Genomic DNA, 23,941 nt, shown 5'->3' on the forward strand with positions numbered 1-23,941 from the left:
AAAACACATCAAACAAAAAAGCTGCCTTGAGGGCTTTTAATGTCAGAAGAGGGTGCTGGTGGTGGGGAAACATTTGTATAAATACAAAACAAGGCAGCCAAAGTGAACAGGGCTGTTTCTGCAATCTGTAAAAGGTACTAAAGACACCCTCCATCCTCCTGCCCCAAATATGCCCTTGCTACTGTAGTGCCTATATCCCCCACTAACCATGTCCACGATGACGCAGCTCAGAGGATCACAGTCCAGCCGCTGGAATACTGCACCCAGCAGGCTGCTCCCACTGGTGCTCAGTGTGCAGCAGATGATGTGAGACTCCAGGATGATGTTCGTTTTCATGTCGCTTTGCGATCGCCCACAAACCTGGGAAACACAAGAGCCAGGAACTTCCTTTTTAAGAGCACCTAATTTTTAGACAGAGACCAGTTTTCTTTCAGCTGCCTGTTTTGTTTTTGCAACAGCAGCCATGGTCAGGCAGGCAAAACAAGTCCATGCTCAGTGTGTGGTTGAAGATGAAGTCAGCTGCTTTTAGAAGAAGAACTGGATTGGATGCTAAAATGACAGGCCATAGTTCTGTGAAGGGGTACCCATTTTGCATTCAGGAGGTGTCAGCTTCAATCGCCAATATCTCCAGATAGGGCAAACAATACTGACCAAGTTAGATCAATGGCCTGACTCAGTATAAAGCAGCTTCCCAATGCTCCTATGACTCAGGATAAACACAGCCAAATACCTGCTTAGAGTCCGTATGAAGGTGTATGTGTTCACCCATGTGGTGCTCAGGAATGCAACAGTGCCCCTTAGAATTGCTCTCGGTGCCCACCAAGCCACAGCCTCACCTTCTATGGCATGAGGTGGTGAGGAAAGTTACCCTAACCCAGCTTGGAAAGCACATAGGGTTGTATCCAATCCAGTGAATGAACATGACGAGCCCATTAGGCTCATTAATCTAAATGGGTAAAAATTAATTGTATACAGTCCATAGAGCTGAAAGAGGAAGTGGGAGAAAGTGCCACACTTCTAACTTCCTCTTTTGGCTCTATGTGCTTTTCAAGGCACAGACAGGAACCTGAATAGCTGAACGTAAAGCAGGATGTTAGACTAGATGATCTCTGAGCCCCGCAAAAATTCTTAAGTGTCTAGGATAGGGTTGCCTCTTTCCCTGGCTTGGGCTGGCAGCGGCCGCAGCGTGCAGAGCAGCCTGAGCCACCAGCCCAAGCCTCCCATGCCCAAGCCAAACACAAACAAACAAACCAGCCCCCCCAACCCAGACACTTCCTTTAAAATGTAAAAATCCCCCCCGGGGGGGGGGGCATGTTGGCCCAACAAAAGATGACATGTCCAGGATTTCCCAGACCTATGGCAACCCTAGTCTATGATTTGGCTGAGATAATGGCACGTGGCTGATGTGCAACAGAGTAGCAGCACAATCAGTGATCTGTACTAACAGGAGAGATATTCTGATTTCCTAGCTGGAGCTAATCCAAGACACAAGCACTTTTTTGCATGATGAGATGAAGCAATTCACCAAGGTTGTTTTTAAGAGCATCTTAGTGATGAAACTCATACCTCCTTCAGTTGAACAGTGAGCCTCTTGCTCTCTTCTGCAAGCCTGCGAGTTTCCTGCTCTAACTGTTGTTTCTGAAAGAAAGATGAGGTGGGTGGGAATTTACTCGTTTTTGACATGAAAACTCAACCAATCATGGGGAAGGGCATAGCTCAGTGGTAGAGCATCTACTTTGGATGCAAAAGGTCCCAGATTCAATCCCCAATGGTATCTCTAGGTAACCCTGTCTGAAACCCTGGAGAGTTGCTGCCTGTCAATGTTGACAATAATGAGCTAGATCAGGCTTCCTGAACCTCAGCACTCCCGATGTTTTTGGCCTACAACTCCCATGAACCAGTGGTCAGGCTAGCAGAACCAGTGGCCAGGGATGATGGGAACTGTAGTCTCAAAACATCTGGAGGGCCGAGCTTGAGGAAGCCTGAGCTAGATGGATCTATTTTCTGACTCAATATAGGGCTGCTTACGGAAAGAAAAAAAAGTTCTGAACAGCCTCCCTGCTACTTGATCCCCACTTTAACTGAAGACTGAACATTTGAGCAAGTAAAACATGTGTCTCCCCACTACCCCACATCAGGTTTCAGCCCATCCGCTGTGCCTCCAAGCCTTCACACTTTTAACTGAAGAGCATGTCTGAACTACAGTTTCAGACCACAGCCTACCGGACAGACTGAGTAGGATATAATAATCCTGGTCAAATTACCCATGGCAACTAACAAGTACCTTCTCTTTGCTTTGGCTTTCGTCTATAGCACACTGGCAAGAAAGAGCATCCAGTCGTTGATCTATCTCTTTCTTCCGCTTGTGGATGTCTTGATCTTTCCCAAGAGCTGCTCGGCCTAAGGAATCCAACCAAATGCTTTTAATTTAGAAATTTATATCCCACTTTCAAAATGGAACTTTGGTTGCTTACCATTCTCACACTGAAATTCAATGCTTCTGACATTCATTAAACTGTGGGTTTATACTGTTATATTGTTATATGGTGGGGGGATCCCTAGAAATTAATAAATGGTAAGGTTTAATTAATAAATGGTAAGGAATATACAAGCTGCAGAGGAATTCCTGGGCTAGCCTATGCAAAATGACCTAGCCAAGCTATGGCAATTAAGAAACAATACAGGGCCATTAAGGGCCATTGGCAATGCAAGAGAGCTGTCCTTCCCCACTGTCCTGAGGTGTGAACAGTAACCAGGGATTTAGAAGGCTTCCCTGGGTGACTGTATTTGAGGTAACATGAAAAGAGTGCCTTTAGCAAGGTGTGCTGGGAAGAAAAAAGGGAGGCAGAGAGAGAAAGTTCCATCTTGAGCAGGCAGGCTGGGAGAACAGGGAACAAGCCCTTCTTGAGATGACCATGCTGTAAGATCTGGACTCCCTTTATCTAAACTCAGGTGTAAATATGTGAATAAATCATATTTCTTAAAGCTACACAAGCCTCTGCCGCACCTTGATTCTCAAAGGAACACAGATCCTGGGTGAGCACCTGGAACACCGCCTAGAATTTTGCTACTGCTTAGCAGAGTGGGGGGTGACACCCAATCTTTATAACAATATCCAGTGGCAGTCAGCTCCATTGATTTCAATGGGTCTACTAACATTACAGCCCAGAGGTTCCTGTTATACCCCAATTACGAAACTGATTTAAAACTGCTGGGAATGATTTTTAAGAAGACTTTATAGCTGAAGTGATTTCAGTTATATTTTTTGTTTTGTGTGTGATGCTTTATTGTTGAATTATGCTTAGATAAAGCCAGAGTAAAAGCCAGAGTATATATTTGATAAAATAAACATCTTTGGCTGCAGACCAGGATAGGATGGGAGGGATAGGATGGTGTTACGGGATTTCATCCCTGCTCACAATCTGGGAAAGGTCTGTCCCAGATAGAACAGAGACTGGGGGCTATGAAGAACCAGCTTTTGAACCCCACTGTTAAGCAGACTAATTAGGAGACAGCAAATGGTGTGAGGGAGGAACCCTTTACAAACTACTCACCCATTCTGCGATTGGCCTGGGCATCCAGACTGAATTTCTGTACGTCCTTGCTGATCAATTTTTCTTCCCCCAGCCTCACCAGGTTGATGTCACCACAGTTTCCTGGGTGTGAAACAGACACTTAGAGCCCTGCTGAAGTACAGCTAGCTTTTTTAAACTAGAAAGACATTTGGCAAATAAATACTTTTGATCTGCTTAGCAAATCCTGAAATCTGTATCTTGCACATCCTCAATAAGAGTTAGAAAAAAATTCAAAAAATGGCAACCAAAATGACCAAGGGGATACAGCAACTCCCCTACAAGGAAAGGTTGTAACATTTGGGACTTTTTGGTTTAGAGAAAAGGCAAGAGGCAACAAGCCAGATGTTTATAGAATTATGCAAGGCATGGAGAGAGTGGCTACAGAAAAGTTTCTCCCTCTGTCTCATAACACTGGAACTCGTGGGTATCTTAAAATGCTAAATGCTGGAAGTCTTAGGACAGATTTTAAAAATTACTTATTCACACAGTGCACAGTTAACTATGAAACTCGTTCCTCGTCAAGGTTCTTTTGCTGCAGACACCCTTAGGGCAGCTTACAGAAAACAAGACAAACAACAAAATAAAAATACAACACTAAAACCAGTAAAAATAAGTGCAGCAAAGCTTTTAGTAGGTAAGTGCAGCACTAAAAGGATCCCAAAGAACCTTTAAAAAGTGTAAGGATGTACAAGAAAGGCTTTGCTTGGAGTCTACAGGATAAACAGAGGGCATCAGGGAGATTAGACTGGGGGACTTCAGCATGCCAAACACATGGTCCACCACCAAGATCCAACCCTGTCCCAAAGGATTTCAGATGGATTCTCTGCAAGGACAAATGCCTTCGGAAAAGCAAAGCACCCACTGCCTATACTGGCAGGTGGGGGAGCGTCTAAGTGACTTAAACACGAAATAATGTCTTATTCTTCAGTTATGACCAAGCCAATTGCTCCCTCCAGCTATGAATTCCACAGATGAGAACTGGCCAAGAACTCATCATACCCAAAGGCTTTTCCTTGTCCTGACATTTTCCCTTGAACTCAACAATCATTATTTTCATGAGGTGATCTAGAGCAGCGTTGGACGGAGCACAGACCAGCACACGGTTCCTCTTGATCTTGCTTTGTACAGGATTCTCTTTCCCAGATCTCTGGAGATTTAAAGAAAAAAAAAGTCATAGGGTTGTAAAATATACCTAGAATATACCCATTGAAACAAATCAACCATATAGTCATGCCCAGACTAGGGGTGCATACGGTAATTGAAGTTGGGTCTTTCAGAGGTCATCTAGTCCAATCCCCTGCCGGACAAAGGGTCTAAAATGCAGGATGCAACCACAACATCCCTGAAAAAATAGCTGGGTAAAAGACCCACTGTAATGGAAAGCCTGCCCACCTCCAGAGGCAGTCCTGTGCACTTTTGAAAAGCTCCTGCCCCTGTGAAGTACCCTCTAATATTTAGCCATTAGTTCTAGTTCTGCACTCTGGGCATAAAGAAGACTGAGAAAAAGTTAAGTGCAATAATGCAGGGTAGTCGTCTTCCACCTTTTTAGATCAAAGTCCCTTTTTAAAGCCCAAGGGTCATATCCAACTGAAATATACTCGGAGTCGAGTGTGGATTTCATGCTCTTTATTCAGCTCATCGTAGCGAGGAATGGAAGTTCCCCCAAACCGTCTGCTTTATATACATTATTTAAACAATGGGTCGCACGTGATTGGCTAATTCCGGGATTCTCCTGTAGGCCAATCAGGTTGCAGATTCACTTCCACCTGGAGCTGGATTGGGTGGCTCCTGCGGACCAATCAGACTGCTGCATTTTGGATCCTATTCAACTCAGTACATAACACCAACTAAGTTTTATTCAAAGTGCACACATTAAAATTATGGGGCCTATGTTACTCATGCACAGTAATTTCAAAGGATCTATTCCAAGTAGGACTAAAAAGAGCCTGCTGGACTACTCCAATGACCCATCTAGTCCAGCATCCTGTTCCCATGGGGGCCACCCAGATGCCTGTGGGAAACCAGAGAGCAAAACATGAGCATACGAGTACCTTCCCCTCCTGTGGTTTCAAGAAACTAGTATTCAGAAGGATTACTGCCTCTGACAATGGAAACAGAGCATAGCCTAGCCATCATGGCAAAAAGCCATTGATTGCCCTTCCATGAATTTATCCAATCCTCTTTTAACATCACTGCCTCCTATAGATACACCCCAGATGTGCACTCTGAAATTTATTTTTAAAGGAAAATGACACGAAAAAAGGAGTCCTTAACCATTTAGAGTTGTCACTTTCCCCCCTCCTCTTGCATCTTTTGTGTCCTTGTGTGACCCAATACATAGCAATTTAGAAGGCTTAGTATTCTCCAGCATTTTACAGTGCTACCTCTGGTTACGTACTTAATTTCTTCCGGAGGTCCTTTCTTAACCTGAAGCACCACTTTAGCTAATGGGGCCTCCTGCTGCCGTTGCGCTGCCGGAGCACAATTTCTGTTCTTATCCTGAAGCAAAGTTCTTAACCTGAAGCACTATTTCTGGGTTAGCGGAGTCTGTAACCTGAAGCGTATGTAACCTGAAGCGTATGTAACCCGAGCTACCACTGCATTTCTGTCCAAAGAAAAACAGTGCCTAGAATCATAGAATCATAGAGTTGGAAGAGACCACAAGGGCCATCGAGTCCAACCCCCTGCCAAGCAGGAAACACCATCAGAGCACTCCTGACATATGGTTGTCAAGCCTCTGCTTAAAGACCTCCAAAGAAGGAGACTCCACCACACTCCTTGGCAGCAAATTCCACTGTCGAACAGCTCTTACTGTCAGGAAGTTCTTCCTAATGTTTAGGTGGAATCTTCTTTCTCGTAGTTTGGAACCATTGCTCCGTGTCCGCTTCTCTGGAGCAGCAGAAAACAACCTTTCCCCCTCCTCTATGTGACATCCTTTTATATATTTGAACATGGCTATCATATCACCCCTTAACCTCCTCTTCTCCAGGCTAAACATGCCCAGCTCCCTCAGCCGTTCCTCATAAGGCATCGTTTCCAGGCCTTTGACCATTTTGGTTGCCCTCCTCTGGACACGTTCCAGTTTGCCTGTGTCCTTCTTGAACTGTGGTGCCCAGAACTGGACACAGTATTCCAGGTGAGGTCTGACCAGAGCAGAATACAGTGGCACTATTACTTCCCTTGATCTAGATGCTATACTCCTATTGATGCAGCCCAGAATTGCATTGGCTTTTTTAGCTGCCGCGCCACACTGTTGGCTCATGTCAAGTTTGTGGTCAACCAAGACTCCTAGATCCTTTTCACATGTACTGCTCTCAAGCCAGCTGTCACCCATCTTGTATTTGTGTCTCTCATTTTTTTTGCCCAAGTGCAATACTTGACATTTCTCCCTGTTAAAATTCATCTTGTTTGTTTTGGCCCAGTTCTCTAATCTGTCAAGGTCGTTTTGCAGTGTGATCCTGTCCTCTGGGGTGTTAGCCACCCCTCCCAGTTTGGTGTCATCTGCAAATTTGATCAGGATGCCCTTGAGTCCATCATCCAAGTCGTTGATAAAGATGTTGAATAAGACCGGGCCCAAGACAGAACCCTGTGGCACCCCACTAGTCACTCTTCTCCAGGATGAAGAGGAACCATTGATGAGCACCCTTTGGGTTCGGTCACTCAGCCAGTTACAAATCCACTGAGTGGTAGCATAGTCAAGACCGCATTTTACCAGCTTCTTTACAAGAATATCATGGGGCACCTTGTCAAATGCCTTGCTGAAATCAAGGTAGGCTACATCCACTGCGTTCCCTTCATCTACCAGGGTTGTAATTCTGTCAAAAAACGAGATCAGGTTAGTCTGACATGACTTATTTTTCAGAAATCCATGCTGACTATTGGTGATCACAGTATTTATTCCTTTCTAGGTGCTCACAGACTGTTTGTTTAATGATCTGCTCCAGAATCTTCCCTGGTATTGATGTCAGACTGACTGGGCGGTAATTATTTGGGTCCTCTCTTTTCCCCTTTCTGAAAATAGGGACAACATTTGCCCTCCTCCAGTCTGCCGGGACTTCGCCTGTTCTCCAGGAATTCTCGAAGATGACTGCCAGTGGTTCTGAGATCACATCTGCCAGTTCTTTTAATACTCTTGGATGCAGTTCATCTGGCCCTGGAGACTTGAATACATCTAAACTAGCCAAGTATTCTTGTACTATCTCCTTAGTTATTCTAGGCTGTGTTTCCTCTGCTGAATCATTTGCTCGAAATTCTTCAGGTCGGGCATTGTTTTCTTTATCGGAGAAGACTGAGGCAAAGAAGGCATTGAGGAGTTCATTATTATTTTTTTTAATAATTTTTATTGGGTTTTTACATTTTATAACAACAAACACACACACAAAGACAAAAACACACAAATACAATTACATACCCTAATTTTCTTTACCCACTTTCATTGACTTCCCCCCACCCCCTCCTCTTACATCCCAGTTCCAATAATTTAATTCAGCAAGTTCTTACCTAACCTCTTAAACATATTCATATTGCTTTTAAAAATTTAATTCTTTTTGTTTATCTATATTCAACTTATCCAATTCTCTTATAATCATTAATTTCTTTTTTTTTTTTAAGGTCGATCTAACTTCCCTTCCACAAATTTTCCCTTTATTATATTAATTATAGGTCACATTGACCAAATAAAACAAATCATAACGTTTTATAGTTCTATTCTCTCTCCCCCCCCGCCCCGGTTTCTGTCCCTTCCCAAACAAATGTCCAAAAAACAAACAAAAAATAGTTCTTAGCCCGGATTCCTCACGTCCGAGGCGTCTGATTCTCTGTCAGTCCCTCTCTGCCAACTATATTGGTAGTCCTCTTTGTTGGTCCTAAGACCCCGAAGGAGTTCAGTCAGAGTCACATCATATTTTCTTTCATCCAGAATGTTAAAAAGTGTTTGCTGCGAAGGATCATCTACTTTTCCATACTCAAGAGGAAAGTCCCAATCATGTTGCTTTATTCTTTTTAGTTTTAATATTCCAAGTACTCCAGGGACTTCCCTCTTCTTCTTTCTCATCTTTCGCAGGTTTGTAATCCAAAGGTCTTCTTGCTCATACTCTAACAATGTAGATTCCTGGTTGATATTTTCCACTTGTAGTGTCTGCACTCCTTCTTTCTTCTCTGTCAATTCCAAAGGCATCTCTTCCTGCTCAGCTGCAGAGTTTTTGTCATACATCTCCTTTGTGCATTCAGCAGAGTTGTTTGTTTCAGAATTCAAGGTCATAAATACTTTACTCAGAGCCATACTCTGCTCTTGCAGGATTCCCACGAGAAAGAACATTTTTTCTATCTCCGCCAGTAATTTTCCCTCTGCAGCCATTGTAATGTCACTAATTCCCCCTAGGGGGCTTTCGGTTATTTAGTAGTCCTTTTCCAATAATCTGTTACTTTGTTATTATCAGTACTTTGTTTCCAATCGCCTCAGTTCAAATGTATCACCTTTAATTCAGAGAGTTGTTAAATAACAAAATTCTTTACTTCGTCCGTTTGACAGCTTCTTTGACAGCTGTCAAACTCCTTTCACTTCTTCCTCCGGCACCCAAACAGGACACTCCCGGGTTTTGGGGGGGATTACACACAAAGTTCCAAAGTTCCTCCCTTTCTCTCCAGCACAAAATCTTCTTCTATCAAATTTGTGAAAAACTTTTAAATCATCAAAACAGTATTCATTCCGCCTTAATTCTCCGTTCCTTGCTTTAAATCGTCTATAAGTAGAGGGGGTGCGGACTTCCCTTTAACACATCCCCCGGTCGTGCCGAATTCAAAGGATAAGAATTTTTTAAAGTCCAAATTCCACTACTCACGGGTCCTTTGTTATCCAGTCCAAATTTTGGGAAGAAAGTCAGCGCTCTCCGGCCATGGCTTGCGGCTTCGCTCCACTGAAGTAGCGGTCTACTCTCAGCACCACGCCACTCTCCGTACCCTCTCCGTAGCCTTTAAAAAGGCTCTTCGTGGGTCAGGGAGGGCGCTTAAGGTGCCCACCGAGTCACCAAGTCCGCAGGCTTCCGCGCCTGCGGTTTCTGAGGGTCCCCGTGTCGCCGGCACGGCAAGACCCGTCTTCAGCAGAGCCGATTCCCTCCGGAGCTCGGAGGGAATCCGCCATTAGCCGTTCGCGCTAACCCGGAAGTCCGGCATTGAGGAGTTCAGCCCTTTCTGTGTCCCGTTTGCATTTCACCATCTTCTCCTCTGAGTGACCCCACTGTTTCTTTGTTCTTCCTTTTGCTACAAACATACCCATAAAAGCCTTTTTTGTTGCTTTTAACCTCTCTAGCAAGCCTGAGTTCATTCTGTGCTTTAGCTTTTCTGACTTTGTGTCTACACGTGCTGGCTATTTGTTTGAATTCCTCTTTGGTGGTTTCCCCCCTTTTCCATTTTTTGTACACATCCTTTTTTAATCTTAACTCAGTTAAAAGTTCTTTAGATAGCCACTCTGGCTTCTTTAGGCACCTTCCATGTTTCCGTCTCATTGGTATTGCCTGAAGTTGTGCTTTTACTATCTCCCTCTTAAGAAACTCCCAGCCATCATGAACTCCCTTTCCTTTTAGTATTACTGTCCATGGGATCTCACCCAGCACTTCCCTAAGTTTTATGAAGTCGGCTTTCTTAAAGTCAAGAAATTGAGTCCTAGTATGCTTGGCTGCTCCTTTCCGCTGTATAGTAAACTTCAGAAGAGCATGATCACTCGCGCCTAATGATCCTTCCACTTCTACCCCACTAACCAGGTCATCAACATTGGTTAGGACCAGATCTAAAATGGCTGTTCCTCTTGTTGCTTCTCCCACTTTCTGGACAATGAAGTTGTCTGCAAGGCCAGTGAGGAATCTGTTTGACCTTATGCTCTTGGCTGAGTTTGACATCCAGCAAATATCCGGGTAATTGAAGTCCCCCATTACTACTATCTCCCTTCCTTTTGCATGCTTGGCCATCTGTTCCAGGAAGGCATCATCTATGTCCTCCGTTTGGCTTGGGGATCTATAGTAAACTCCCACAATGAGGTCACAGTTATTCTTCTCTCGCTTAATTTTGACCCAAATGCTCTCACTTTGGCTTTGAGGTTCTAAATCTTGGATCTCTTCACAGGTATACACATCCCTGACATATAACGCCACTCCTCCTCCTTTCTTGTCTGGTCTGTTTCTCTGAAATAGATTGTATCCCTCCATTATTACATTCCAGTCGTGGGACTTATCCCACCAGGTTTCAGTGATGCCTATTATGTCATATTTAGTTTGCTGTACCAAGAGCTCAAGCTCATCTTGTTTATTTCCCATGCTTTGCGCATTAGTGTACAGACATTGAAGTCCATTAATCATTCCCCCGTGTCTCTTATTTAAGGATTTTTTCCTCCCACCACTAGGTCTGTGTGCTGTTTGCTCCATTTGGTCTATGACATTTGGATGATCATCTTCATCAATTGATAGACTCCTACCTTCAGGAGCACTGTCTTCCTCCCCCACATTAGTCAGTTTAAAGCCCTCCTGATGAGGTTTCTGAGATTTTTGGCAAAAACATTCCTCCCAACTGTTGTGAGGTGCAGCCCATCGCTTGCCAGAAGTCCATCTTCAAGAAACTGCAGTCCGTGATCTAAGAAGCCTGCATATTTTCTGTTTTTTTTATTTAACATGTTTTATATACTGCTTAATTAAAAAATATATACATAGAGTGAAATAAAACATTCATACAAAATAGCAAAAAAAATCAGACTTTAAAAATAGTAAAATAATAAAGCAATAAAAGAAAGAGATAAAAATCAACATTTTTTTAAAAAAAAAAAAAACAACAAATGTACATAATAAAATTGTACAGCTGGGTAGGCTTGCCTAAATGGAAATGTTTTGAGTATGTCTAAAATGGTACAAGGAAGGCACCTGCTTAATTTCAGTGGGCAGGGGATTCCAGAGAGTAGGTGCCGCGTCCTGGAAGAACTGGTTCCTTGCAAGTACAAAATGGACAAGAACAGGCCCAATTAAAAGAGAAGAAAGTGTTGGGATGTGAATAGATCCTAGCAGAGGATATATTTATTAGATATTGTCCTTTCCTAGCATCTATTCACATCCCAACAAATGGGGTCCAAGGGATGTGGGTTGCGCTGTGGTCTAAACCACTGAGCCTCTGAGCTCCCATTGCTTTGTCCAAGCTCCTGCCAACCCAGCACTTTGAAAGTGCACCAGCGTGAGTAGATAAGTAGATAACACTGCAGCAGGAAGGTAAATTGTGTTTCCGTGCGCTCTGGCACTTATCACGGTGTCCCGTTGCGCCAGAAGTGGTTAGTCATGCTGGCCGCATGACCCGGAAAGCTGTCTGTGAACAAACACCGGCTCCCTCAGCCTGAAGCGAGATGAGCGCCACACCCCATAGTCGCCTTTGACTGGATTTATTTATTTATTTATTTATTTAAATAAAATTTTTATTAGGGTTTTAAAGATTACAGAAAAAAAAGAGAATAACAACAATCAGTGATAAAAAAGAAAAAACAATACATATATATAAAAAAATCATCAAAAGCCAGAAAACAGAAGAAAAAAGGAAAAAAAACACAAATCAAACCTGTACATCACTTGCTTACCTTCACTTATTTCCTTGACCTCCTCACACCTCCCATTTTTGTATTCTAATTCAATTTGTTGTTTCAGCAAATCCTTCCAACCTTATTTTTATCTTAATAATTTGTCTTAATATACTATAAATTTTACATTCTCTCTTTCACCAACTCATTTTTACTTAATCCTTTATGTCATTTCTACTAAAACCACACAATTTCCTTTTCCCAACATCTTTCTAACAATCCTCAATTTTGCAATATTTTTGAAGATAAACTTTAATTTTTTTCCAATCTTCTTCCACCGACTCTTCTCCTTGGTCCCAGATTCTGCCAGTCATCTCAGCCAGTTCCATGTACTCCATCACCTTCATCTGCCATTCTTCCCGGGTGGGTAGATCTTGTGTCTTCCAATACTTTGCGATGAGTATTCTTGCTGCTGTTGTGGCGTACATAAAAAAAGTTCTATCCTCCTTTCGCACCAATTGGCCGACCATGCCCAAGAGAAAGGCCTCTGGTTTCTTCTGGAAGGTATATTTAAATACCTTTTTCATTTCATTATAGATCATCTCCCAGAAGGTCTTAATCTTTGGGCACGTCCACCAAAGGTGAAAGAATGTACCTTCAATCTCTCTACATTTCCAACATTTATTATCGGGCAAATGATAAGGCATTACATGCCGTGAACTTCATACCAGTGGTCCATAACTGTTCCCAGTCAGCCATCATAATGTTATGTCCAAGATCTTGTGCCCATTTAATCATAGCAGATTTCACCGTTTCATCCTGAGTATTCCATTTAAGCAGCAAGTTATACATTCTTGACAAATTCTTAGTTTTAGGATCTAACAATTCTGTTTCCAATTTTGATTTTTCCACCTGAAAGCCAATTTTCTTGTTCAAATTATAAACCTCCATTATTTGATAATAATGAAGCCAATCTCGTACTTTGTTTTTTAGTTTGTCAAAACTCTGCAGTTTTAATCTGGAAACGATGCCTTATGAGGAAACGATGCCTTATGAGGAACGGCTAAGGGAGCTGGGCATGTTTAGCCTGGAGAAGAGGAGGTTAAGGGGTGATATGATAGCCATGTTCAAATATATAAAAGGATGTCAAAAGAAGGAACTGTGTTTAAAAAGAAGGAACTGTTACAATTTTACGTTTAAAAAGAAGGAAGGAACTGTTACAATTTTACGTATGGGACCTTTGGGACTGTGCTGGAAGGAGTGATAAAAGGAACTTGTTTCCCTCTAGAGGGAGCTTTGGGATATTGTCGTAAGAATGCAGCTGGGAAATTGCTTTTAAAGATAAAAGCTCTGAGAAACTAGTTTTTGACCTTGGACTGTTTAAGGATGGCGGTTGGGAAGGAAGTCGAGTGTGAGCTGAACAGGACATTTTATCTGTTGGGAAAGCTGCAAGACCAGATAAATGTTATGGCTACCAATGTTGTAATCTTGGGAACAAAAGTGGGCATTAGTAAAGAAGCTGACAAGAACTCGGCACAGGAACCTCTTCCAACTGAACAAATTGAAGAATTTGAGAAGGAGAAACTTGTTGTGATTAAAGTGATGAAAGGGGGAGCCGTAACCCTACAGAGGCAAATGGTGGATTATAATTCGAGGCCTTACATGATGGCAACCAGGAGGAGCCAGTTTTTGGAGATGGAAGCCTGGCTTGGTGTGGAAAATGAAAGATGGAGAGATCACCTTATGTGGAGATCAAATGACTTTTGGGATATAAATCTGAGCCAGGTGGAGGCTGGAGCTTTCGGGGCCTTTGGATTTGAAAGGAGTGTGAAACAAGATTTGGAATATCCTACAGGCCCTACTTTTAACTACGGAAGTCTGGCATACCTGCTAAGAAGGAATATGACTACCGATGGGTTGGAGCTCCCCCGAGATCTGTTCTTTAACACCAAAGACTACCAAAAAGACCGGCAGAGGGGACATGAAAGAGATTTAAGAGCCTCGGACTTAAGATCTCCGGGTTGATGGTTTTCCGAGATTGATGGAACTATTGCTAGGGGCCGAAACCGGGGAGGGGAGTTGGTGAAAGAAAATTGGGAATTTAAAATGTATATATTATAATTTTCTTTTTCTTTTTCTTTTAATGAGAGATGGGAAAATCGTGGAATGGAATTTTTTTTTTTTGACCCTAGGGGAAACGTTTCAAGAATAAGTTCAGATATAGCCATCTGGGAAATGATCTATAATGAATTAAAAAAGGTGTTTAGGTACACCTTTCCCAAGAAACCAGAGGCCTTCCTCCTGGGCATTGTGGACCAAAGGGTGATAAAGAAGGATAAGACATTTTTTATGTATGCATCTACAGCAGCAAGAATACTTATAGCAAAATATTGGAAGACACAAGATCTTCCCACGCTGGAAGAGTGGCAGACGCAGTTGATGGACTATATGGAATTGGCCGAAATGACTGGCAGAATCCGGGATTTGGATGAAGAGACAATGGAAGAAGATTGGAAAAAATTTAAGGACTATTTGCAAAAACAATACAAGCTATATGAATGTTAAGAATCTGCATGTTTTGGAACTTAGCTCCTGCAACTAGATCGAGAAAATGGGAAGATAAGTTACACTTAAGAAAAAGTTGAAATTTAAGGTTATTATATTTTTTATCTTAAGGCATAAATATTAGATAGAAGGCACCTTAAAATTAGAAGTGAAATATTTTGAAAGATATAAATAAGATACGAAACAAGGTAATAATTTGCTGATATGTTTTATTGTAAAGAATGCAGGGCGAGGGAGGTGTGGGGAAGTCCAGCTAACAATTTAAAAATGTATTTTGAAAGTCGGAGTATTATTTATTTTTCTTCTTTTTTCTTCTGTAAACTGAAAATGCAATAAAAACGTTTAAAAAAAAAGAATAAGTTCAGATATATAAGTTTTAATGAGAAATAAGATTAAATAAAGTAAAAGTGGATGGTTAATTGGTGAAAGAAAGAATGGAAAATTACAGTATAATAAGATAAGATATAAGGATAAAAATAAGGTGAAGGATTTGCTGAAATATTTATATGAATTGGAATACAAAGAGGGGAGATGTGAGGAGGTCAAGGAGATAAGTTAAGAAAGGGAGTTATATTAAGGTTTAACTTGTTCTTTTGCTTTTTTTGTTTTTTGGATTGTATCTTTTTTTTCCTTTTTAGCTGTTTTTGCTTTTTTATTTTCCTATTTTTATTTTTCTCTTGGATATGTTTTGTTTTTATATATTGTGTTCTTCTTTGTAACCTTTTAAAACTTGAATAAATATTATTGGGGGAAAAAGAAAATATACCTTGTTTTGTTTTTTTATTCAAATTTTAAAGATTACAAAGAGAAAAAAGCAAGAAGAAAAAAATAAAATAAAAAAGACAGAAAAAATACAACAATTGAAAAAAAAACCAGATCAAACCTTTACATCACTTGCTTTCATTCACTTACTTCCGTGACCTCCTCACACCTCCCATTTTTGTATTCTAATTCAGTCAGATATTTCAGCAAATCCTTTCCAGCTTTGTTTTTATCTTAATAATTTATCTTAATATATTGTGATTTTGCATTCTCTTCTTTCACCAATTCATTTTTACTTAATCCTTTATATCTTTTCTGCTAAAACCACATAATTCTATTCCAACATCTTTCTAACATTCCTTAATTTTACAATATTTCTGAAGATAAACTCTGAATTTTTTCCAATCTTCTTCCACCGACTCTTCTCCTTGGTCCCGGATTCTGCCAGTCATCTCAGCCAGTTCCATGTACTCCATCACCTTCATCTGCCATTCTTCCCGGGTGGGTAGATCTTGTGTCTTCCAATACTTTGCGATGAGTATTCTTGCTGCTGTTGTGGCGTACATAAAGAAAATTCTATCCTCCTTTAGCACCAACTGGCCGGCCATGCCCAAGAGAAAGGCCTCTGGTTTCTTCTGGAAGGTATATTTAAATACCTTTTTCATTTCATTATAGATCATCTCCCAAAAGGTCTTAATCTTTGGGCACGTCCACCAAAGGTGAAAGAATGTACCTTCAATCTCTTTACATTTCCAACATTTATTATCGGGCAGATGATAAATTTTTGCAAGCTTGACTGGTGTCATGTACCACCTGTAAATCATTTTCATTATATTCTCTCTTAAGGCATTACATGCCGTAAACTTCATACCTGTGGTCCATAACTGTTCCCAGTCAGCCATCATAATGTTATGTCCAACATCTTGTGCCCATTTGATCATAACAGATTTAACCGTTTCATCCTGTGTATTCCATTTCAACAGGAAGTTATACATTCTTGACAAATTCTTAGTTTTAGGATCTAACAATTCTGTTTCCAATTTTGATTTTTCCACCTGAAAACCAATTTTCTTATCCAGATTATAAACCTCCCTTATTTGATAATAATGAAGCCAATCTCGTACTTTGTTTTTTAATTTGTCAAAACTCTGCAGTTTTAATCTGTCTCCTTCCTGTTCCAAAATTTCCCAATATTTCGGCCAATTTGCCTCCATATTGAGTTTTTTCAGAGCCTTAGCTTCCATTGGTGACAACCACCTTGGAGTTTTATTTTCAAGCAAGTCCTTATATCTTATCCAGACATTAAACAGTGCTTTCCTGACAATATGGTTTTTAAACGCTTTATGTGCTTTGACCTTGTCATACCACAAATATGCATGCCACCCAAAGACGTTATTAAAACCTTCTAGGTCCAAAATGTCCGTGTTTTCAAGAAGCAGCCATTCTCTCAGCCAGCAAAAGGCGGCTGATTCATAATAAAGCTTCAGGTCTGGCAGGGGAAATCCACCTCTTTCTTTAGTGTCAGTTAAAATCTTAAATTTTATTCGAGGCTTCTTGCCCTGCCAGACAAATCTAGAAATGTCTCTCTGCCACCTCTTGAAACAGTCCATCTTGTCCAAAATTTGCAATGTTTGAAACAAATACAACATCCTTGGCAATACATTAATCTTTATCGCAGCAATTCGGCCTAACAATGATAACTTCAAATTTGACCATATTTCTAGATCCTTTTTCACTTCCATCCAACATTTTTCATAATTATCTTTAAATAAATTCACATTCTTAGCAGTCATATTAACCCCCAGGTATTTCACTTTCTTAACCAATGTTAATCCTGTCTCCTTCTGAAACCTCTCTTTCTCAATCACTGTTAAATTTTTCTCTAACACCTTAGTTTTCAGCTTGTTCAACTTAAAACCCGCAACCTGACCAAATTCTTGAATTAATTGTAATACTCTTTTAGTACTGGATTCTGGCTCCTGTAATGTCAAGACTAAATAATCAGCGAATGCTTTCAATTTGTCAGTCAGTCTGACATCAATACCAGGGAAGATTCTGGAGCAGATCATTAAGCAAACAGTCTGTGAGCACCTAGAAAGGAATGCTGTGATCACCAATAGTCAGCATGGATTTCTGAAAAATAAGTCATGTCAGACTAACCTGATCTCGTTTTTTGACAGAATTACAACCCTGGTAGATGAAGGGAACGCAGTGGATGTAGCCTACCTTGATTTCAGCAAGGCATTTGACAAGGTGCCCCATGATATTCTTGTAAAGAAGCTGGTAAAATGAGGACTTGACTATGCTACCACTCAGTGGATTTGTAACTGGCTGACTGACCGAACCCAAAGGGTGCTCATCAATGGTTCCTCTTCATCCTGGAGAAGAGTGACTAGTGGGGTGCCACAGGGTTCTGTCTTGGGCCCGGTCTTATTCAACATCTTTATCAACGACTTGGATGATGGACTCAAGGGCATCCTGATCAAATTTGCAGATGACACCAAACTGGGAGGGGTGGCTAACACCCCAGAGGACAGGATCACACTTCAAAACGACCTTGACAGATTAGAGAACTGGGCCAAAACAAACAAGATGAATTTTAACAGGGAGAAATGTCAAGTATTGCACTTGGGCAAAAAAAATGAGAGGCACAAATACAAGATGGGTGACAGCTGGCTTGAGAGCAGTACATGTGAAAAGGATCTAGGAGTCTTGGTTGACCACAAACTTGACATGAGCCAACAGTGTGACGCGGCAGCTAAAAAAGCCAATGCAATTCTGGGCTGCATCAATAGGAGTATTGCATCTAGATCAAAGGAAGTAATAGTGCCACTGTATTCTGCTCTGGTCAGACCCCACCTGGAGTACTGTGTCCAGTTCTGGGCACCACAGTTCAAGAAGGACACAGACAAACTGGAACGTGTCCAGAGGAGGGCAACCAAAATGGTCAAAGGCCTGGAAACGATGCCTTATGAAGAACGGCTAAGGGAGCTGGGCATGTTTAGCCTGGAGAAGAGGAGGTTAAGGGGTGATATGATAGCCATGTTCAAATATATAAAAGGATGTCACATAGAGGAGGGAGAAAGGTTGTTTTCTGCTGCTCCAGAGAAGCGGACACGGAGCAATGGTTCCAAACTACAAGAAAAAAGATTCCACCTAAACATTAGGAAGAACTTCCTGACAGTAAGAGCTGTTCGACAGTGGAATTTGCTGCCAAGGAGTGTGGTGGAGTCTCCTTCTTTGGAGGTCTTTAAGCAGAGGCTTGACAACCATATGTCAGGAGTGCTCTGATGGTGTTTCCTGCTTGGCAGGGGGTTGGACTCAATGGCCATTGTGGTCTCTTCCAACTCTATGATTCTATGATTCTATGATTCTATGAATTTATACTGTTTGGCTCCGACTTGTATGCCTTTAACCAATTGGTCCCTTCTAATCATATTGAGCAAAACCTCCAGGACCGATATAAAGAGCAATGGGGAAATTGGGCAGCCCTGTCGTGTTCCTTTCTCAATCTTAAATTCTTCTGTAATTACATTGTTCACAATTAATTTAGCTTTTTGTTCTGAATAAATTGCACCTATACCATTTTCAAAACCTTGGCCTACCCCCATTCCCTGTAAATTTTTCTTCATAAAGCTCCAAGAAATGTTGTCAAAAGCTTTCTCCGCGTCCACAAATATCAAAACTGCTTTAGTATTAATATTCACTTGTAATTTTTCTAAAATATTAATTATATTCCTTGTATTATCTGACAAGTGTCTCCCCGGGAGAAAGCCCGCTTGGTCTTTATGAATTTCTTCTACCAATACCTTTTTTAATCTTTTAGCCATGATTTCAGCAAAAATTTTGTAATCCACATTGTAAGTAAGTAAGTAAGTAATTTTATTTACGGCCATAGGCCCATACAGGTAAAAACGACACATAAATAACAACTTGTGCACGTGGGGAAAACAGCCGCTAAAGCACCACTATAACAATAAAATACTATAAAATAGAATGGCATACTACACCTTAGTTAGCTTGTAGTGCTCCTTGGCGTCGCTTTTGGGTAAGGACAGCGACCAGGAACCTTGCCACTTTCAGGGTCGTATGAGTATCCTTATCCTGCAAGATTTGGGCAAGGTGGAATTTTGGTGGGGTACCCTCTAGTTTCTGTATGATTGATCCCAACAAATTTGCCCGTGGCACATTGAACAGGGGGCAAGTGAACATAATGTGCTGGAGCGACTCCGGTGTCTCCTTATCACATTCGCACATGGCGGGGGCTTGGCCCTTTGAGAATCTATGTCTCAGGACGTTGGAGGGAAAAACGTTGAACCTCGCTTTGGTGAAGGCCAGTCTATGGGCAACAGTCGAAAGGGAGGAGAGGTATGATGGAACGCAGTAAGTTAATGTGATACCAATGTTCTGAGGCGAACAAACACCTCCCCCCAGCATATAATTTCGCTGTAGGTCGATGTCATCCAGTCTTTGGCGGATCAGTCTTTGAGCAGTAATTTGGTCTAGTTTTAGGGAATCTGAAGGAGAGATTCCATAACTCAGGAGTTTGGCATGAATTCTACTAGTCCAAAGGCTAGAGAATTCATCTCGCCATAAGCATTGGACAAGGTAGTGGTTTGGTAGTCTATGCCACAATGATAACCAATAATTGAAGACTTGCTTCCACAGGCAAGTTTCTAAGGATGCGATCTTCAATTCTAGTCGCATGGCTGCGTTGCTTACGCACAGAGGGAGCATTAGGAGCCGACGTAGGAATTGATTTTGCAGTGTCTCGAGAGGAGCAAGATCTGTCATCACAGCCCAAAGCGGGGCAGCATAAGCAAGCACGGCAACCACTTTTGCCTTGAACACCTTTAGGGCCGAGGGAACATGCAAAGCTCCATCCGAAAAAAAGAATCAGAGGAGCGCATATGACAGAGTTTTGGCCTTGTTAAGTAGGTGTTGAATTTGAGCTTTCCACCCCAAATTGTATTGAAAAATAACTCCTAGGTACTGAAATTTTAGAACTTGCTCTATTTTTGCTCCACCAAGCTTCCATTCATATAATCTCCGGCTTCTGGAGAAAATCAGAATCTTGGATTTAACATGGTTGATGGTTAATTGGTTGAGTTGACAATACGTGGCAAAGATCTTCAGAGCTCTGATTAGTCCAACACGTGTATAAGATAGAATTACCACGTCGTCCGCATATAAAAGGAGTGGGCAGCGGTAGTCTGCTAGTCTAGGCGCGTGTGTACTTAAAGAAGAGTTAACTAGGGGTGCTCGCATGTCGCTGATGAATAGGTTGAATAGACAGGGGGCCAATATACATCCTTGGCACACTCCCTTGTTTATTGGTATCGAATTTGTGAGGTTGCCCGCAGGAGTAAGTCTCACTCTGGCAAGGGTATCTTCGTGGAGCTGACTTATAAGCCATAAGAGTCTTCTATCAATGCCCTGTTTCGCAAGTTTCTCCCATAGAATATTTCTAGGAACGCTGTCAAAGGCTGCCTTTAGGTCTAAGAAGGCAGCACAGAGGTAGCCCCGGGGAGGAGAGGAGTACTTCTGTGCAAGATGATAAAGAACTATCGCATGATCGATTGTAGAGCGTTTAGTTCTGAACCCTGCTTGTTCATGGCCAATCTGATTAGTCTCATCTACCCATCGCAATAGTTTAGTCAGCAAAAAGCTGGCATAAATTTTCCCTATAATCGAAAGGAGGCTGATGTTACGGTAGTTTTCCGGCTCCGTTGGAGAACCTTTTTTATGAATTGGTACTATAATGGCCTCCTTCCATATTTTGGGGATGAGGCCAGAAGCGTTGATTGCATCGAAGGATTTGGCCAAGATGCCAGCCCACCATTTTAGGTGTAGTTTAATGGCTTCGGCAGGGATCAGATCGGGCCCTGGGGCTATACCTGGTTTCAGCTGAGCTATTAGCTTGGCTATTTCGTCAGGATCGGTGGAAGGCCAAATAGGTAAGTGGGTAAACAGATGCGTCAGATGGTCAGAGGGAGCATCCGCCTGTGAGAAGCATTTCTTCAGGAACAATTCCCATGTCGGTGCAGGGATGACTGCCCTTGGGTATTTCCTCACCCTTCTGTTGATCAAAGACCAGAATTCCCTGGATCTGTGTGGTTTTGAAGCAGTAATCAAAGCCTGCCAGCGATTGTGTTGCCACTCACGTTTGGCAATTTTCTGCGTATGTTTGTAAACTAGCTTGGCTTGTGCATAACTAGCTGGCAGAGTAGATGCACCAGAGGTCTTATATACATTATATATAGCACGAAGGCGCTGTCTTGCTTGTTTACACTGAGAGTTATACCAGGGGGCGCCGTAAGAATATTCATTTCGATTTAATATTTTGGGTGGTAACCTAAAGAAGGACGTAAGATCAGTCGTAAGATGGTGGAAGCATTTCAACACTATGCTATGCTCGTCTGAGGCAGAGCCTATGTTGGGATGGGGCCCAAGGATTTCTTTTTGAAAGAATTCCTGATACCTTTGAGCCTGGGTCTCCGACCATTTGATTCCTCTTACTTGGAGAGATTCGTTGGTTACCATCTGGGTCGCATGTCTATGAGCCTCCGACTGCCAGTTCAGGGAAAGCTTGGCTACAAGGGGAAGATGATCACTAGATTGTACATTCTCGATCTTAAAGGTGGAAATACACTTAAGTAGATCCCTGGAAACCAACAGGTAATCGAGGACGCTGTTTGATTTAACGCTCAGGTGGGTAAAATCCCCAGGAATATCAGGGAGGCATGTGCCATTTAAGGGGACCAGATTTAAACGGATGGCCATTTGATAGAGGAGTACTCCAGCCTCATTTGCTCTGTGGTCTTTAGAAGTTCTCCTCATGATATGTTCCAGATCATAATTATCAAGGTTTGGAGTAACCCACCATTTGGCTTTGGTCAGCGAGTCCCAGTTTGCTGCTGTGCGGGCGTTAAAATCGCCACCTATTATGGCCGGGGTATTAGGAAACTTAACATAGCATGAGAGCAAATGCTCTTCTAGCGAGCCCCATTTAGAGCCAAGTTCGGAGGAGGAACCCCCAGGTGGCAAGTAGACATTTGTAACTAGAAGTGAGATCTTTTCCCCCGCAATCAGCCCGGTAAGGGCGTAAGGAGGCAAGGCCTGTACTAGAGTAAGTTTAGAATGTAGGTTGAGGGAGATGCCTATTATTAGGCCCCCTTTAGGGCGGCCTCCTTTCAGGGAGGGGCAGGCAGGGAGTTCTAGAAGTTCAAAGCCATTTAGAACAATTTAGAACAATGCAATTCTGGGCTGCATCAATAGGAGTATTGCATCTAGATCAAGGGAAGTAATAGTGCCACTGTATTCTGCTCTGGTCAGACCCCACCTGGAGTACTGTGTCCAGTTCTGGGCACCACAGTTCAAGAAGGACACAGACAAACTGGAACGTGTCCAGAGGAGGGCAACCAAAATGGTCAAAGGCCTGGAAACGATGCCTTATGAAGAACGGCTAAGGGAGCTGGGCATGTTTAGCCTGGAGAAGAGGAGGTTAAGGGGTGATATGATAGCCATGTTCAAATATATAAAAGGATGTCACATAGAGGAGGGAGAAAGGTTGTTTTCTGCTGCTCCAGAGAAGCGGACGCGGAGCAATGGTTCCAAACTACAAGAAAGAAGATTCCACCTAAACATTAGGAAGAACTTCCTGACAGTAAGAGCTGTTCGACAGTGGAATTTGCTGCCGAGGAGTGTGGTGGAGTCTCCTTCTTTGGAGGTCTTTAAGCAGAGGCTTGACAACCATATGTCAGGAGTGCTCTGATGGTGTTTCCTGTTTGGCAGGGGGTTGGACTCAATGGCCCTTGTGGTCTCTTCCAACTCTATGATTCTATGATTCTATGATTCTATGAATTTATACTGTTTGGCTCCGACTTGTATGCCTTTAACCAATTGGTCCCTTCTAATCATATTGAGCAAAACCTCCAGGACCGATATAAAGAGCAATGGGGAAATTGGGCAGCCCTGTCGTGTTCCTTTCTCAATCTTAAATTCTTCTGTAATTACATTGTTCACAATTAATTTTGCTTTTTGTTCTGAATAAATTGCACCTATACCATTTTCAAAACCTTGGCCTACCCCCATTCCCTGTAAATTTTTCTTCATAAAGCTCCAAGAAATGTTGTCAAAAGCTTTCTCCGCGTCCACAAATATCAAAGCTGCTTTAGTATTAATAGTCACTTGTAATTTTTCTAAAATATTAATTATATTCCTTGCATTATCTGACAAGTGTCTCCCCGGGAGAAAGCCCGCTTGGTCTTTATGAATTTCTTCTACCAATACCTTTTTTAATCTTTTAGCCATGATTTCAGCAAAAAATTTGTAATCCACATTGAGCAAAGATATGGGGCGGTAGTTCTTAAGCTGTGTCTTCTCAGACTCTATTTTCGGTATAAGTGTAATATATGCTTCTTTCCACGACTCTGGTGCCTTTTTCCCCTCCAATATTTCATTGCAAACTTCCTTCAAAGGCTGTACTAGCCATTCT

General features: G+C 42.0%; 2 protein-coding genes across 2 annotated transcripts in view; one reads left to right on the forward strand and one right to left on the reverse strand.

Annotated features, from left to right (window-relative positions):
- The window catches only part of LOC309333185 (putative CENPB DNA-binding domain-containing protein 1), a gene marked incomplete at its 3' end in the record, with an annotated part of 108,564 nt that overhangs the window by 70,816 nt on the left and 13,807 nt on the right, over nt 1–23,941 (forward strand). The gene's annotated exons all lie outside the window — the stretch shown is intronic.
- LOC309333184 (putative helicase senataxin) lies at nt 43–21,987 on the reverse strand (the record flags this gene model as incomplete). The annotated part of the gene is made up of 6 exons (XM_081846584.1): nt 43–360; nt 1,567–1,638; nt 2,285–2,400; nt 3,555–3,656; nt 4,575–4,722; nt 21,964–21,987. 6 exons carry the CDS (start codon nt 21,985–21,987, stop codon nt 43–45), a joined length of 780 nt encoding a protein of 259 aa, XP_081702710.1.

The sequence above is a fragment of the Podarcis erhardii genome (assembly GCF_964252035.2).
Source record: "Podarcis erhardii genome assembly, chromosome: W".
Lineage (NCBI taxonomy): Eukaryota > Metazoa > Chordata > Lepidosauria > Squamata > Lacertidae > Podarcis > Podarcis erhardii.